At 34.1% G+C, this 18,104-nt stretch overlaps 1 protein-coding gene across 1 annotated transcript in view; it reads right to left on the bottom strand.

The window, feature by feature from the left end:
• The window catches only part of LRP1B (LDL receptor related protein 1B), a 1,257,096-nt gene that overhangs the window by 567,109 nt on the left and 671,883 nt on the right, over positions 1–18,104 (bottom strand). The window contains exon 20 of the mRNA XM_087819400.1: positions 10,490–10,672. Within this exon, the coding sequence (XP_087675526.1) occupies positions 10,490–10,672 (183 nt within the window). The remainder of the gene's footprint in view (positions 1–10,489; positions 10,673–18,104) is intronic.

The raw sequence follows: 18,104 nt of genomic DNA, 5'->3' as shown, positions 1-18,104 counted from the left end.
ATATTTTTAAATAAAATAAAAGGCAGAGGCAGAGAAAAAACAGAAAAGAAACACAAAATTAAAAAAAAAAAAATCTAAATGGTAAGTAGGCAAAGAGAACAATCCAACGTGAGACTTCATAACAAGAAAAGGTTTCTGCACTAAACAATAACTTTCCTGAAAAAGAGATAAATTGTTCCCATTTACAATAACATCAAAACCAATAAAATACATAGGAATAAATTTAATCAAGGAGGTGAAAGATCTCTACTCTGAAAACTACCAAACATTGATCATAGAAATCAAAGAAGACGCAAATGAAATAGAAAATCCATGTTCATGGAGTAGAAAAATTGATATTGTTAAAGTGCCAATACTGCCCAAAGCCATTTGTAGATTCAGTGCAACTCCTAAAAAGATTTCGATAGCATGTTTTACAGAAATAGAAAAAAACCCACACTCCTAAAATGTATATGGAACCCCAAAGGAATACGAGTAGCCCAAGAAATGCTGAGAAAGAAGAACAAAGCATAAGGTACTACACTTCCTGATAAAGCTATATGAAAAAACGGTAGTAGTTACACCAATACAATACGGGCATAAAAATAGGTCACTAGACCAATGGAACAGAACTGAGAAGCCTGAAATAAATCCAAGCTTATGTGGTCAACTAAGAGTTGGCTAAAGAACAAAGAATACTCAATGGAAAAAAAAAGACATTCATTCTCCAATAAATGGTGCTGTGAAAATTTAATATCTACATGTAAAAATAATGAAACTTGACTCTTATCTTACACCATTAATAAAAACAGACAAACAAATACAAAAACACACAATTCAATATGTATTAAAGACACAAATATAAGACCTGTAACCATAAAACTCCAAGAAGAAAACACAGGAAAAAAAGCTCCTTGGCATGGGTCTTAATAATGACTTTTTTGGAAATCACACCCAAAGCATAATCAACAAAATAAACAATAAACAAGTTAGACTACATCAAATGAAAAAGGTTTTGCAAAGCAAAAGAAATCATCAACAAAGTAAAAACATAAATTATGGGGTGAAAAAGAAATATTTGCAAACCATGTATTTGATTATTTGATAAGGGGTTAACATCCAAAATATATGAAGAACTCACACAACCCAAAAAAACAAAAACTAAAAAGGATGACAAAGGACCTGAACAGGTTTTTCCAAAGATGATGGCCAACAGGTAAATTAAAGATGCCCAGCATTACTAGTCATTAGGGATATAAATTAAAACAACAACGAGATATCATATGACATCAGTTAGAATGGCCATCACCAAACAGCTAAGAGATAACTAATGCTGGCATGGATGGGAGAAACGGGAACCCTTGTGCATTGTTGGTGGGACTATAAATTTGGTACAGTCACTATGGAAAACAGAATGGAGGTTCCTCAAAAAATTAAAAATAGAACTGTCATATGATCCAGCGATTCCATTTCTGGAAATATATCTAAAGAAAATGAAAACATTAACTCAAAAAGATATCTGCAACCCTATATTCATAGCAGCATGGAAACAACCTAAGTGTCTCTTAATGGCTAAACAAAAAAATATGGGATATATATAATATACATATGTATATTACCTAGACATAAAAAATGAGGAAATCCTACTATTTGCAACAACATAGATGAACTTGGAAGGCATTGTGCTAAGTGACTTCAGACAGAGAAAAATAAAATACTGAAAGATCTCACTTAAATATGGAATGTTTTAAAAATCCCACCAAACTTAATAGAAAAAGAGATCAGGTTTGTGAGAGATAGGAAGTAGGGGAATCGGAGGAAAGTGGCCAAAATGTATGAACTTCCAGTTATAATAAGATCCTCATGACCAGCATAGTTAAACTGCTGTAGGATGTATAGAAATGTTAAGAGAGTAGATGCTAAGAGTTCCCATCACAAGGAGATATGTTTTTTAAATTTTATCTGTATGAGATGATAGGTGGTAACTAAACTTTTTGTAATCATTTCACAATATATGTCAGTCAAACCCTCAAAATTATTTCTCATTACAAAGGGAAAAAAGCCCTGGCAGGTGTGGCTCAGTTGATTGGGTGTCATCCCATGTGACCATAGGTGGCCCGTTCAATTCCCAGTCAGGGCCCATGCCCAGGTTGTAGGCTCAGTCCCCAGGAGGGGACGTGCAGGAAGCAGCCTATCCATGATTCGCTCTCATATCGTTATTTCTCTCTCTCCCCCTCTCCCTTCCTCTCTCCCTAAAAATCAATAAAAAAATCTTAAAAAATAAAAATAGAAAAAAAAAATATAAGAAAAGGTTTCAAGGAGAGGACATTTGTTCCAGAGAAAGAAATCAGAGTGTGTTATTAATCATCCAGGGTATCATTTATTAAGCTTGTACTGGGTTCTAGGCATTTTTATTCATTTTATTGGTTATTATCACCTGTAATTCACTGATGAAGACATTGAAACTTAAAGAGGTTCAATAATTTATTTGAACTCATGTAATTACTGAATGGTAGAGCAGGACACAAAAATGACCAAAGTATGGACTGAGACGCCATCCCTGTTGACCATGAAAGGTAAGACTGGGTGTTAGATTACAGTGAGGGAGCGAGTGAGAGAGAAAGCTTCTCCGTACACTATACAAGATGATTAATGAGGGGAAGAAGGAAGACAGGGAAAGCTAATAAAATTCAGACGTTTTTGCAGTAATTGTACGAGGTATATTTATGGAGCAGAAGAAAAATTAGCGTAGAGAAGGAAACTGAAGACATAAACAAGAGAAGTGACGAAGGCCCCCTAGGAAGCAGAGGCCGCAGGATCAATATCCCTAGAAGAGCCTTGCTGGGCATTATAGAGGGACTATTCTTTAGAAACAGGACTGAAGGGAGAGACGAGGAAGCGGGTGGCAGAGGGTTTAAAACTGCCACTGGGAAGAATCGAAAGAAAAATACACAAGGCTCACAAGAAGCAATACGCAAAGCATGCTATTCATTTTACAGCACATTGGAAATGGAGAGCTCACCATATTATTTTTGTCAGAAATAAATAAAAGTACTCCATGGGGTTGGTTACAGGAAGAAAAAAAATAGTGCTGTGTTTAGAAATTCTTCATACACAATTCATCATATAATTCTAACAAAATTACTATTCCATTGCAGGAAATTTTTAGTTCTAATTATCCAGATTGATTTTTAACAATGATTAAGTTCACCATTTCACTTTGTATTTACTGATATAATAATGAAAGGAAAAACAAAATCTAAACATAGAAAAGAATCATACTTTGCCATTCACAGAAACTCACAGTCGATTTTCATTACACAGAGGATCAGAACGGAACATGTTTACGAAACCACTGTCAGAATTAAATCCCCAGGTGTGTCAGTTAGGTTTGCTACATTCTTTTGCTAAAGACCCTTTCATCCTGAACCCTTAACCCTACCCTGGAACCTGACTTGAAAATAGATATTGCTTTTTCCAATGGAATCCAGAGTGAAAGGTACATGGGGTCAGCGCCAACCTATCACCACCTTTGGAAAGAAAGCCAATCACAAGAGGAGACGGTACAAGTATGACCTTCACCCCCTTTTTCTCCAGTCACCCTTTTCCTCTCTTCAGAGATGGACATTGACAACAATTTATTGTAATTCCTTCTAGAAATATTTTTTATTGTAGAAAATAATATACTTTATTTTTATTTAAACAAACATTACACACTATACTGACTATTGTGTTCCTTCACTTTTCACTCAACACTTAATCACAAAGAATGTTCATGTCAGAATATTTGTAGTGATTTTCATTCTTTAAAATTATTGTAGGATATTCTTTTTATGAATATACCATACATGTTTGCAGAAAAATAGAGTCTCACTATAGTTTTAACTTTATCTTATGGGTGGGGTTGATTGTCTTTTTATATGTCTAAAAGCTTCTTATATTTCTTTTTCTATGACTTCTGCCCACTTTTTTATGGGTTGTTGGTCTTTGAAACAGTGATACAGAAGAAATATTATGTATTAGAGCACTTAATTTTCTTGCACTGTGTTTCAGATATTTCTCCCAGTTTATTCTGTATTAGCTGTCTCTAATGTTCTACATTGTTGTTCTCCGGACTTGACTGTTCTTGTTTTTTTTAAATCTTCTCTGGATGATATTTTTTTTATTGCTTTTCAGAGAGAGTGGGAGGGAGAGAGAGAGATAGAGAAAAACATCACTGTGAGAGAAACACATCGAATGGCCCCCTCCAAAATGCACCCCGACCAGGGATGGGGATCTAGCCTGCAACCGAGGTACGTGCCCTTAGAAGGAATCAAACCCCGGACCCTTCAGTCCACAGGCCAATGCTCTAACCCCTGAGCCAAACCGGCTAGGGCTGTTCTTGCTTTTAAAGAGGGTGCTTTTTCATGGTGTATTATTATTTTAATATATTGTTGGATCTGTTCATGGTTTATCTAGAATGATGGTACAATGGTCATAAAAGAGATGGTCTGTGATCTTTATGTGCCCGGGAGGTACTAAATTTTGGGATGTGAAACAAGTATTTTTTTAAAGAATGACTTCAAAGCTTTTATTCCTCTCAAATGCTCTGGGGGAGGCAAAATTGCACTATAACAATGTTCCTAAATAATTGGTAGAATTTTTCAACTGGACTTGAAACTTTTTGGTGAATGGGGGAGGGGATAGATTTTAATCAAGTTTTTCTATTTTTATAAAATAAATTGAATATTTTTTCCTTCCAGAGTTAATTTTGAAAATTTGTATTTTTAAGTACATGGCTTTATTACAGGTTTTTAAGTTCATTTCTGTGATGCTGGATAGTTTTTTATAATTTCTTCAGTATCTGTGATTATTTTTCCATTCTCATTTTATATATTGTGCTTTCAATGTTTTTTTGTCTTTTTTTTCCCTTCTTTATTAAGTCAGTTGATGTATTAGCAATTTTAGTTATTCTTTCAAAAATCTAGTTCTGGAACTTTCAAATTATGTGATTTTTCTTTCTTTTTTCTTCTAACTTCAAACATTAAATCTATGTTTTTGTTTTCCTTTGATTTGTTTTGTTATTTTCTAACTTCTTGAGTTAAATGTTGCATGTATTAGGATAAGCTATGCTGCAGTAACAAACCTTGAAATCTGGTGGCCTATCTCAATTAAGGTTCATTGCCAATTCACATAAAATTTTATAGAGTCAGGCAGCCTTCTTTTACCTTGTACATATGTCCTCTAGACCCATAGTTTAAAAAAACAGAAGAATGTTCACTATAGCTTAGTTGAATTGTCCTGAAAGTGATATAGTCACTTCTACTAACAGCCTATGGGCTAGAACTAGTCACTTGGCATCAATCTAACTGCAGAAGAGTTGAGAAATGTAGTAAAGCATAAGAAAAAAAAAATGATGAATATTATCTTTGTTTTATCCTGTTAAATAATTTATTTTAATTTAAAGAACAAAATTTCTTAGTAGAAATATAGGCTTCTCAATAGTTTTTAGAGATTTTTAACCATTAGTGATTCTAGAAATATAAATTCTACAAGCATAAAAATCATGTAAATGTTTATTTAAATCTCTTAAAGTTTTGTAAATTTTTAATTAAATAAAATTTTGAACAAAGCATTTTTAATATTATTATTATTTTTGTTTTAGACCTTTTAAATGAAGATGGCTTACTCCTAGGATCAACATAAAGAGTGTTTTATTCCATTGTTAAAGTTTCAAGGAGAAGAGTGGTTTGCTCCTCATAATTACTAGATTTATTGTACTGTGATCAAGGAGTTTTGTCGGTCTGATTTCTGCTTCTTGAAATTTATTAAAGTTGATTGTGAAAATAAATGCTTTTTAAAAAAAATATTTCATGAGCCTTACAAAAGAAGAATTTAACCTTCTAAGAATAAAGTTATATCTTTATTAGTTTGATTTAAACATTAATTATTTAAATCTTGTACAGCCTTTTTTATTTTTATTCCACTTAATTTTTCACGGGCTAAAATAAGTAGATAAAATTTCTTGCTCCTAATAATGCTTTCTCAACATAGTTTCTGTAATTTTTGCTGCATAAAATTTGATAATGTTATTTAATGTAAAATATTTAAGACTAAAAAAATCTTTATTAAAGATTGGATTTTTATCATTAAAATTTGTGGGATTTTTCAATGTCTTATTCTGGTCCCTAAACATATCTCTCTCATGAAATCCTACTTTCTTATTGCTTTAACATTTTTCTCAGTAAGTCTTCATGTGGAAAAATGCCTTATATTCTGTATGAGTAAATTGTCTGGAATAATATTTTAGCAGGGTATAGAATAATAAACTGAAAGTGTTTTTGCCTTAGCTTCTTATAATCTATTATCTTTTGGTACTTCTCAATGCCTCCTTCCTCTGATTTTCTCTATGGTAGTTTCAATACCTGACGTTCTGCAATTTCAGAATGACTTATAGAAGTTCAAGTCTGAATGTACAACTTTGCGAGGAAGCAAATTCTTCAACTTAGGAAAACCTTAGTTATCATTCTGTTTGTATTTATTTGTTTTTTTCTGTTAGTATCTATATTCTCTCAAGGAATTTTTAAAAAATATGTTGTAAACTTCTAACCATGCATCTTGACCTCTCTTTCTATATTTTTATTTCTTTCCTGTGATCCTTTCTGGATGAACTAAATATTATTAGTTTATAAATCAATTTCTCTGAGTCCAGCCTAGCATTTATTTAAAATTTCATGTTGATATATTTCATTCTCAAATCTAATATGTCTTGTTCTCCACCTTTTCCTGTCACAATTATCCTGCTCTTCATTCTTCATCTCCTATATCTCTATCTATCTATCATCTATCTATCTATCTATCATCTATCTATCTATCTATCTATCTATCTATCTATCTATCTATCTATCTATCATCTATCTATCATCTATCTATCTATCTATCTATCTATCTATCTATCTATCTATCTATCTATCTATCATCTATCTATCTATCATCTATCTATCTATCATCTATCTATCTATCTATCTATCTATCTATCTATCTATCTATCTATCTATCTATCTATCTATCTATCTATCTATCATCTATCATCTATCTATCATCTATCTATCTATCTATCTATCTATCTATCTATCTATCTATCTATCTATCTATCTATCTATCATCTATCATCTATCATCTATCATCTATCATCTATCTATCTATCATCATCTATCTATCATCTATCATCTATCTATCATCTATCTATATCTATCATCTATCATCTATCTATCATCTATCTATATCTATCATCTATCATCTATATCATCTATCTATCATCTATCATCATCTATCATCTAATCACCTATCTGTGTATCTATCTTCTTGCTCATTTTAGTGACATTATTTTCTATAATTTTCTCTTTGAGGATCCCAAACGTACTTTCAACTTTTTTTTAAAGACTTGAATCTCATTTTTATTTAATTTTGAGTAAATGCATTTTTGAATGATTGATTTTGATAGCTGGTTCTATTAGGGGCATTAGTTTTCTTCATGTATTTTAGAATTTGGCTTTCAATCTTATCTTGGATAGGAGTTTTCAATTTTCTTTCTGACTTGGTGTGTTTACTCGCCTCTACATATAGGTATTGTGGCTTCCTCTCCAGTACCCTCATTGCTGTCAGCACTCATGTTTCAGAAATAAATCTTATACTTGTTTTCCTGTGGAATTCCATCCCAATATGATATATTATATATCATATATTTAAATCAGATTTAGTCTCTAAACCAGCCAGGGGTTTGGTCTATGTTTCCTATCTTTCCAGGTACACAACTGAGCAGCAACAACAGTGATATTTTTTGTTTTGTTTTGTTTTATTTCCCTTTCAAGGCAAAAGAGTCTTATTCTGGTTTCTGATTTCCAGCAATGAGCCTGGCTTCAGTCCCCTGGAGCAGCTTTATTTCCCATTAACTCACAGATCTGAGCACCTGTTCATCTTACTGGCCTCCATATCCAACCCAAATAAGCATCCAGCTTCAACCTAGCTCACCATTTGGTATTCTGTTTTATATCTGTTAATCACAGGTATATTTTTGTTAATAACGTTATGTATCTCTCATTTTTTTCCTGTTATATTTTATCATTATCATCTGTATGTGTTTTTAGCAGTGGAGACAGGATTCAAAGTATGAACTTAAAATTCCATCTTCATAGGAATTTTTTTTCTTAAATCTTCTTAATGACATTAAAGTAGTTCACTGTATGAATGAACTGTAATTATTGAGTAAATTCCCCTATAGATGGGCAGTACATTATTTCTAGTTCTATGTTATTAAAAAATGCTGTATTGAAAACCTTTGTGCATATATTTTTATACACACCTGCTTTCCTTTAAATTAATTCCTAGACATGGGTAGGATTGCTCAAATATACTTTCCTATCAACAGCTATGGAATTACTTACCCCATAACCTTTCCATCGCTATATAATATCCTGTTTTTCATTTTCCAATCTAAAGAATGGTATTTCTGAATTCTTTTTTTAAAATATATTTTGATTGATTTCAGAGAAAGGAAAAGAGAGGAAGGGAGAGTTAGAAACATCAATGATGAGAGAGTCATTGATCAGCTGCTTCCTGCACACCCTACACTGGGGATCGAGCCCACAACCTGGGCATGTGCCCTGCCCGGGAATCCAACTGCGATCTCCTGGATCCTAGGTTGAAGCTCAACTGTTGAGCCATGCCAGCAGAGCCAAACACTTGAAATTTTATATTAACTTTATTTAACTCTTATTTAACTCTTATTTATTATTTATATGTTTTCTTTGCATATTGTCTGTCATAGAATGGTCAAACCAATTTTATTAATATACAACTTTTAATACTTTGTTATGAAGTTATTTATAATTTCTTTCCTCGTGAAGAAATTTCTGCCTGATTTTATGTTTTGCCTCTAAATTTTCTAAATCTTGATAGCCCGTTCAGTTAGTTTTAGCTTAGTATCTTCCACGTCAGTTTATATTTTTCTTTAGTAAAGTCCTGTGAATTCCTTATTCCTATATTGTTAAAGACTTTTATCTGATATACTGCAATATTAGCCCAATCAAGTAAGTAACAAAAGCAACATGTGGAAAAGTATGCACTATGTATGCTTAGAATAATGTTAACTTGAGTCAGATAATTGGCTTTTTGGCATTAGAATTAGCCTATTAATTAAAAACTTATTTGTTCAGTCAACAATTCATTCACTTAACAAGTTATTCATCTATTAATTCTCAATGTAGGTTCCAAAAAGATAATTTCTAAATTTAAAGTCAAATTCTTCTAAGCAATAACACCCAAATTAAGACTCTTTATTTAACAATTTAAAAGAGTCATATAATTGTGAAAAACAGCAGAGGAAAAATATTCATTTTGGAAACACAATTTCCTCACTAAGGATGGGCCTCAGAAATATTTATTTATCTATGTCCATGTTAGCTTATATTAGTTATTTATTTCTTATTTGAATGCTTAATTGTAACCAGAAGATGTGTTTAAGAAAAGAAACATGATTCATTTTTATAGCTTTGAGTGCCCATGAACCATGGGTTTCCAGAGTGTTTGTTTAATCACAGTTGTGAAAACTTCTGTATCACCTTTTGCTTCAAATTCTTAATGGAGAGCAAACTAAATCACTAAGAGCTCATATTTAAGCAACTCCAAAGCAATTTCACATTAAAAAGAGATTTCAGAGATAACTCACAAACATATCTTGAAATCTATAGAAAATTTTTTCCATGGGCTATTTGGATGATATTAACTATTTCACTAATTATACCACAACAGTTAATTTTAAATTACTTTTCTCTGGTCTTCAACTCATCATCTAGTATACAGAGGGAACTGAGTTAGTTTATCATGTCCTGCAAAACCTACTGTTGTAAGAAAACAAAATGGAAAAATCATAATAAGAGAATACCTTCATGAAAGAAAGAAATAAAAGCCTTAGCAACTCTTTCAGAACAAATCAAAGGTTTGAAAGACAGTCATCACCTCCATTCTAATGGAATCCAACAACAGCACAATAATATTTAGAAAACTAGTTGAAAATAAATGTGTATAATTTTATCTTTCCTTTCTCTCCATCTTCATTCCATTTTATGGTAAGAGTTGATTTACAAAAAGAGGAAGGCTGCCCATGGGTTTCGCTGTGGGTCCCCTACTGAACTCTGAATTCTAGACTCTGAATCCACACAGCTTGAAGTGTCAGCTCTGCCCTGATGGTTCTGTGGACACGCAAGTGAAAACTTCTCTTGACTTTTTCAACTTGAGCAAACTAAAAACTTTTTGGGCCTCAGTTTTCTCGTGGCCTGATGAAATAAGTTCATGCAGAGAACATTCTTAGAACTGTGACAGACTCAAAAAATGTCAGCTATTGTTACTGTGACACATAGAATGTGAAACACAAGAAAACTTTTTACACCAGTGAGAAGTGGGCTGAGATGGACTGAAAGGATTCTCCATCCAAGAAGCCCAAGGCAGATGCCGGCCCCCGTATTCTGCTCACCTGTTCTCCGGCAGGAAAACTTGGTTCTGTGATCGCACAGCCGTAAGGTGCCATTGCAGCCTTTTTCATCACTACCATCTTCACAATCTTTCTCCCCATCGCAGCGCCACAGGTCGGGAATACAATTTCCATCAGGATGGCACTGAAATTCATTCCTGTTACAACCAGCAGGGGAGTGAATCTCTTAAATAGAAATGAGAGAGAGAGAGGTAGAGGGGAGAAGACAGGAGAGAAATTATCATTTTACTTGATAATATTTTTCTTTCTTTATACATTATTATGATGGCAGAGAGAATATACATTCACTTTTTATATTTTACATTTTATTTTTGTTAAACAGTTGTCTAGTAGCTATAGACTCTGGTATTTTCAAATTTATTTGAGAAACATTAATAATTAGAGAAAATGATGTTTATCTCTCACAGAATTCCTAAAAGTGTCACATACTTTAGGAGCAAGCTTTAGAGAAAGTAAGATAATGTGTGGATGTTCTGTTGTGATTTTAATTAGTGTCTTAAAAATGAGATCTTTGAAGGGTTTTCACTTGGACACGTAAAATAGGTTTTACATTCTACTCTAAGTGTTGACTTTTGTTGATCTTTGACACTTCTCTACATAATTTCTTTTGAACTCGTATGGGTTAACTAAGTAACTACTAAGTACTCTCAGGCTAAGGAAATCTTTGAAGAGTAACATACAAAAATTTGAAAAACAAACAAACAAAAGACCCCATAATAAACACAAATTCTTAGGATTTAAGATTTTAAACCTAGAATCACAGCAGACACATAAAAATTTAATGAGGCACTATCCATTCAAAGTCACCTTATCAGTTAATAATTTATACAATACCCAGATAACTCTATTTCTCAAAACCTGATAACTAAAAATATAGGTTAAAATGTCCAGGTAAGTGTAAGTAACAATAAGGAAATAAAAATGTTGGGGATGTAGATGGTTCATAGCACTACCAAATAATTTGCCTGTAATCAGCACTATATTAAATTTTTATTAATATCTAATATTATTAGAGTAACCAGTATCTCTAAATTTTGTTGTAAAATAAAGGTTTTAGTATATATTTTTTTCTATACCAAAGTTTTAATGTAACAAATTTATTGCCTCATATAGCTAATCCAGCAAGTAGTCTACACATCTATAACAGCAATTATTCTATATCATTGTGATAAATTTGAAAAAGGTTCATGTGAGTTACCCGTTAATGGGCTGATTTGCTAGGGAATATGTGGTTATGAATCAAGATTAGAATTATTTAGGGTCAAAGCTAATAATTGCCATTATATCACCAAGGCATCTGCTTAATCTCTTAAAACCTTTATTTGTTCACCTGGAAAGTGGAGAGTCTGCAGAGTTGTGAGAAATAAACTGCATATCTGTAAATCATTATTAGAAATAAAAATTTTTGTCGAGCTGTTATTTTTGTTGATATAAATAGTTCAGTTCCTGATATTTCTTAAAGACATTCACAAACTATAATATGTCTGGCAATACGATATCATAAAGGTGCTCAAAATTGCCTTGACTCTTGACTCTACTTCCAAACATTCCTAGAGCAGTAATGATGAAATAACCAATACCCAAAATGAAAAGAAAAAACAAAGCAAGAAAAAGCAAATAGGAAACAGGAGTTGAAATCCACAGAAAACTTAAGGGGTTGATTTGCATACTTTAGGCCTGTTAAGAAGACTTACTACAATCTCACTCAATTCCCAGAGAAGGCGCCGGGTTTGGGCTGGCCAGGCAGTGCCCTGCAAAACCAGCCTTTTCTTTTCTACTTCCCTCCTTATGCAGATCATTCCGACTTTGGGTACATAGTCTTCATCATTAACCCAAACAAGTGCGTGCACGCAATCGATAAAAAGATGGTAGAGTCTCTGCATTTGAAAGGTGGGTATGAAATACACACTCCTCCCACTCTTAGTACAGGCAGAGTGTCCTAGTCAACAGACGGCTTAACCACTACGGTGGCAAAGAACGTTGGGGTGGGGTCAATGTTACAAAGTAATCACGGGGACATAAAGTACAGCGGAGGAAATTTATCACTAATACCGTGATGACTATGTATGGTGCCAGGTGGGTACTGAAAATATTGGGGGAACACTTTGTAAAGTATATGACTGTCTAGGTACTAGGGTGTACACCTGAAACTAACACAAAATAATATAGAACATAAACTGTAACTGACAAACATTGAATAATTAAAAATATTTTGTGAAGTCTTCAAGCCTAGTATCTGTTTAAAGATAACTTGAAAATCCCGTGATTTCAGTGTTGAGGAGAAAGCAACAGAAAAATCAGATGGAGTTTCGGAGCCCATTCAGCCCTCTCAGAAATTCAACGGTGAAGCCAAGCGACCTTCCACGCAGCCGGGAAGGGTCTTAGGTTCTTTTTCCTACCACTTAACCTTCCTTAGAAACAAAACAACAAACAAATCGTAGCTCCGCTGAATTTTATAACCTGTAATATGAGCTCAACCAATAACATATACAAGTTGTATTTTGGGTCATTGTCACTCTGTGATTATATAATAAATAAAGGGAAGTATGGCTTATTGATTTTTCTACCCTAAGATGAGTGAAGACTGGCAGCTTATACATTGAATCTGTCCCTCAGTATATTTAATTTGGCAAATACATTACTGACTTTTTAAAAACGGAAAGTTTTCTTTAAAAATCTAGATTTTCTGGTTCACTGAGAAGTAAGAAGCTTCCTGGGCTGGCCTGCATGCGGGGAAGCACTGCTGCGTGAACGGCCTGGGCTGAGTCGCAGGCACAGCTCCTGCTCCTTCCCGGGCCTTCTCCGGCCTGTTTCCTCCTGGCCACAGGGCCGCTGCTCGCTACTGTTTCTTCTGTTTCCTAAAGACTTCCAGAAAGCTGTGGCACATTTTGAGTTCGCTCTTCCTTCAGAATGGATACTAATTTTACTCTCTTGTAAAATTTAGTTTTTTCTTCTTTATGACAATTTTATGGATATTTGTGAATAACCCTCAAACTCACCATGTTTCTTGCTTTGCAGTGCTTCTCAGAACTTAAAGCCCAATTTATGGATCATTTTTCATGATACCTATTTGTTTGGGCCAATCTCACCCTCCAAGTTATTTATATTACTCACCCTTATTCTGCCTTTGTTTAATCTTTCCTCTTTATAACCTCTAATATTTCCAGGCTATAGCTTGAATTATTTCTGGAAATGGTCAGGGGGCTAAGTAAATAAATGGAACAGTGATATGCAAGGAAGTTTTGAAAAGAAACAACATATTGTACATTTAAAATTATCTAATTTAGGAAACATTTTATTACCTTAAATAAAATGAAATAGTACATACCAAATTTTACACCCATTTCTATTCCTCTACCCATCTTTTTCTCTTGGAACAATGTTACCTTAAAAATGACAATAATAATGGAAGAAATTCCAAGTTCAGCTAAGCATTGTAAGAGCAAAGTTTTGACTCTTTTAAACATATTTTGGATTTGGTTTCAAAGATCTAGTTCTTTTAAATCATGTTTTTCAACCATTAACTCAATGATATAATGGGGAATTCTTAAGAAGAAGATTATGTAAACTCAGAAATCCAAATAGATTCATCTGATTCAAAAAGAAGTTTGCAACATTTAGCCTGAGAATGCTTGTCATTCTTTTGTTGTTGGGAAGCTTGACCTTGTGTCTTCCTCAATAAACTCTTCACTCACACACACACACACTCACACACACACACACTCACACACACACTACACACACACACTCACACTACACACACACACACACACACACACAGACCTGCAAAAGATAAATTGTTGCTTTGGAGAAAGGGCTGCTTAGCCTGATTCAGCAGTATGGCAACCATATATCTAGAGTACTAGTTTTTTTAGCTCAGTGTTATTTACAGCAGAAACTAAGCTGTGGTCACACAACAGAATCTGTGAAGGGAGAGAATATGCTGCTATTGTCTGAGATTACTTTAAAATTCCATTTGTATTTTATTTGCCTTGTTTGGTATTGTTTGGTTTATCTGTTTGTGATTCATAGGTGAAACAACTCATTTGTTTTCTTATTGTAAATAAACATATATCTTATAAATTTAAAATGTGATATTTCCCTGAGGCTTTTGTTTTATTTTTCTTTTTTGTTTTTTCTTATTAAGCTACCCATGTCTAAATCTCTGTGGGCTGATATACTATCTAGTAAGGAGCAGTACAAACAATAGTTTTAAAATGAGGGTATAGTCTGAGGAGGGAAATACAATGTATTATATAAACATTCAAATCTAAATGGTGATACAATGCTTACACACACACACCACTAATGTATATCTCCTGGTCTTAGTTATACTATACTCCCCAACCTGATTGCCTTCCTCTTTATACTTCATTTATTAACGTCCATAATTTTCTTTAAGACTCACTTTATTTTAAAACAAAACTATCTAGGATTAAGGCTGTTATTCTGGTGTCAGTAGTTCAAGAAATTCATGGATAGGTTTTAGGGATTGATAAAATATCAAAAAACTGTCCATGATGCTTTGTACTGATTCACATTTTTTCTTCACGTGGAAGGATTTCAGAACTTTCCTTGACTTTTATGGTAGGTTCCAAGAGAAATGCCAAGACAAATTTTCCACTTCTCTCTTTATCTCCATTCCATGTACCTTGCATGTATATGGCATCTAATTTTGCTTAAGTTTCAAATTAATTATATTAGATTGGATTAAAACTGAGTGAAGAAAGACCATTCATCTGCTCTTATTGAGTTTGATTAAAAACAAATAAACAAAACTGCTTATTGAGACCACCCCATTTTGTAGAAACAGAAATTGCAAAACAATTATCTGGGAGTGGGGAGTAAATGTCCAAATGCTCTTTTTAAAATATTTAAAAAATTGTTTTCAATTACAGTTACATTCAATATTATTTTGTATTAGTTTCAGGTGTACAGCATAGTGGTTAGACAATCATGTATTTTACAAAGTGTTCCCCTGATATTTCTAGTACCGACCAGGCACCAGACATAGTTATTATATTATTATTGACTAGATTCCTTATGTTGTACTTTACATCCCCACAACAATTTCGTAACTACCAATCGATACTTCTCAACTCCTTCACCTTTTTCACCAAGAACCCCAACCCCCATGCCCTCGGGCAACCATCAGTCTGTTCTCTGTACCTATGAGTCTGTTTCTGTTTTGTTTGTTCATTTATATGTTCTTCAGATTCCACATATAATTCAAATCATATGGTATTTGTCTTTCTCTGACGGACTTATTTCCCTTAGCATAATACCCTCCAGGTCAAAACATGTCACAAATAGTAAGATTTCACTCTTTTACAGAACAGTTTGTAGTTATATAGATAACAAGTAGCAGAGGTGAGATTTGAGCCGACATAATTAAACTTGAGTCTGCTTTTTCTACAACTGTACCATTGTTAACTCTTGTAAGGCCTTTCTCAGCTAGAGGCCCAAGGATGAAAGGAATAATTACTGCATGTAATAATCGAGTGTCTATGAACTCATTTATTTCTTATATATTAGTACTATTGTTTAGCTTATTTATTTTCTAATAATATTTAATATTTATTCTATTGCAAGATAAGGGTAGAATTTGGTCTTTTATGAAAAGATCTCAATAAACTGCACGTTGCATGAGGGTCATTCACCCTCTTGGACTTGTTTCTTCAATTGGCTGCCAACGATGAAAAGGAAAGAGCTAAGGAATCAGAAAAGTTGAGTAATGTTATCCAGGATTACACATCCAGATACCAAATTAGTTTCATAGTCTTTAAAATGAGTGTGTTGACCTTAGTGGCTCCTTCATTTGCTCCTTAAACATATATTTGTTGCTAAGAGAGAGACTTTACTGTTCTCACAGAACTTACATAAGGGGAGGAAGAAGGATGTAGGCATTTAATAAATAACCATAGAAGTGCATGAACTAGATTTGTCCAGAAAGTAGAAGTGCCAGGAAGAAAATGGATCAGAGGATGCTACAGAGGAAGAACCATACATCACCGCCAATCACAATTTATTGGCCAAAGCTAGTCACATTGGGTGGGGCCCCATCATGTTGGTCCCACCCAACCACAGATTTCTAGAAAGTAAAATCTTACTGTGTTCCAAGGAAAGGGAAGAAATGTAAATATTCTGTGAACTTCCTTGATGACTACCGTAAGTGACTTGTGTATGTATAGAGCCTGTGTTGACAAGGGTGTTTAGAGAAGCCTCTCTGAGAAGGTGATATTTGAGATGAGACCAAAATGAAGGAAACCATGCATGATAAGGTAAAGAACATAGTAGGCAGAGGGGGTAACAACTGCAAAGACTCTGAAGCATCAAACAGTCTTTGCTTTTGCAGAAAGAGAAGGGAGTGAGTGAGGGTGTGTGAGTGAAAGGAGGTCTGAAAGGAGGCAGGGCTGGGTCTCGCAGGCTTTATCAACACCTACGGCAAGATAAGCTCAACAGCATCTGTCCCTGGGAGATTTTGAAACAGAGGAGTAATGATAATATAATTTAATCCATCTTATTAAAAGTTCTCAATGGTTCTTATGTTTAAAAAATCGAATGTGATGATGCTTGAATGGAAGCCGAAAATGGCTTTTGCTGAAGTCCAGGTGAAAAATCAAAGGTATAGTGCTTGCTTTTGAAAAGATCATAAAATAGTAGGCATGTAGGCAAGTAGGCGATGTGCTCAGTTACAAAGCAATGTCCTCAGTGCTTGGTAGGAGAGAGCACCACGAGGACTTGCACAGGGAAGACTGACCTGGACATGCGGGTTTCAGATCAGGAATTCTTATGACCGAGGATGAGATAATAGAGAGTCCTGAGTCCAGATTAAGAATCAGACAGAGGGGAAAGTACAGGGAACAAAAGATATTCTGAACAAAGTCAACAGCATTCAAAATTTTGTGTAGAGTGTGATAGGAAGGAAGAACAAAGGGAAAACTAAAAAGTGGGCAGTGGCTAGACCTTGAATGGCCTTGTATGCTAAGCTAAATGACTGGGATTTAACCCTGAAGGTAGCTGGGAATCCAGAAAGGTGTTCAGCTGGATTCTGATATGCTCAGATATACAGTTTATATAGATCACTTTTGGAGCATTTAAACCATAAATAGGAAGGGAAAAACATCTCTAAGTTTTCTTAGAATCATAAGGGGGTTTATGTATATGCATCTACTTCAATCACTTGAACACTCAAAGTTTATACTAAAGTGAGGTACACTATCACACACACACCCACACACACACTTTTATGTTTCTCTTCTTCTCTCTTTTCATCCTATCTTCTCAAAATAATTTTAAAATACCCTAAACCTATTTCCTAATGTCTGCTATGTCTGAGTGTGGGTCGATGTTTAGAAATGTCTTCCTCTGCCAGAAAACAGAAAACCATCATGGAGTTTTATTTCTTCTTAATCTTGCCAAATGAAATCGGTTTCGCTTAACAGTTGTTGATTTTCCCCTGGATGACAAGCTGCGCTTCTCTGAGGAGCCCGTGATGACCATTCCAACTTGAGTTCCAGGCCTGGATGGCCCCCCAGAGCCCCAGCTGCCTAAGCTTCGGGGTTTGGAACACAATCTGTCTTTGTAATACGGCTTG

The sequence above is a fragment of the Miniopterus natalensis genome, chromosome 8 (assembly GCF_054644295.1).
Source record: "Miniopterus natalensis isolate mMinNat1 chromosome 8, mMinNat1.hap1, whole genome shotgun sequence".
In the NCBI taxonomy this organism is placed as follows: domain Eukaryota; kingdom Metazoa; phylum Chordata; class Mammalia; order Chiroptera; family Miniopteridae; genus Miniopterus; species Miniopterus natalensis.
Note: the sequence above shows the minus strand (reverse complement) of the source record. Positions and strands in the feature narration are given on the sequence as shown.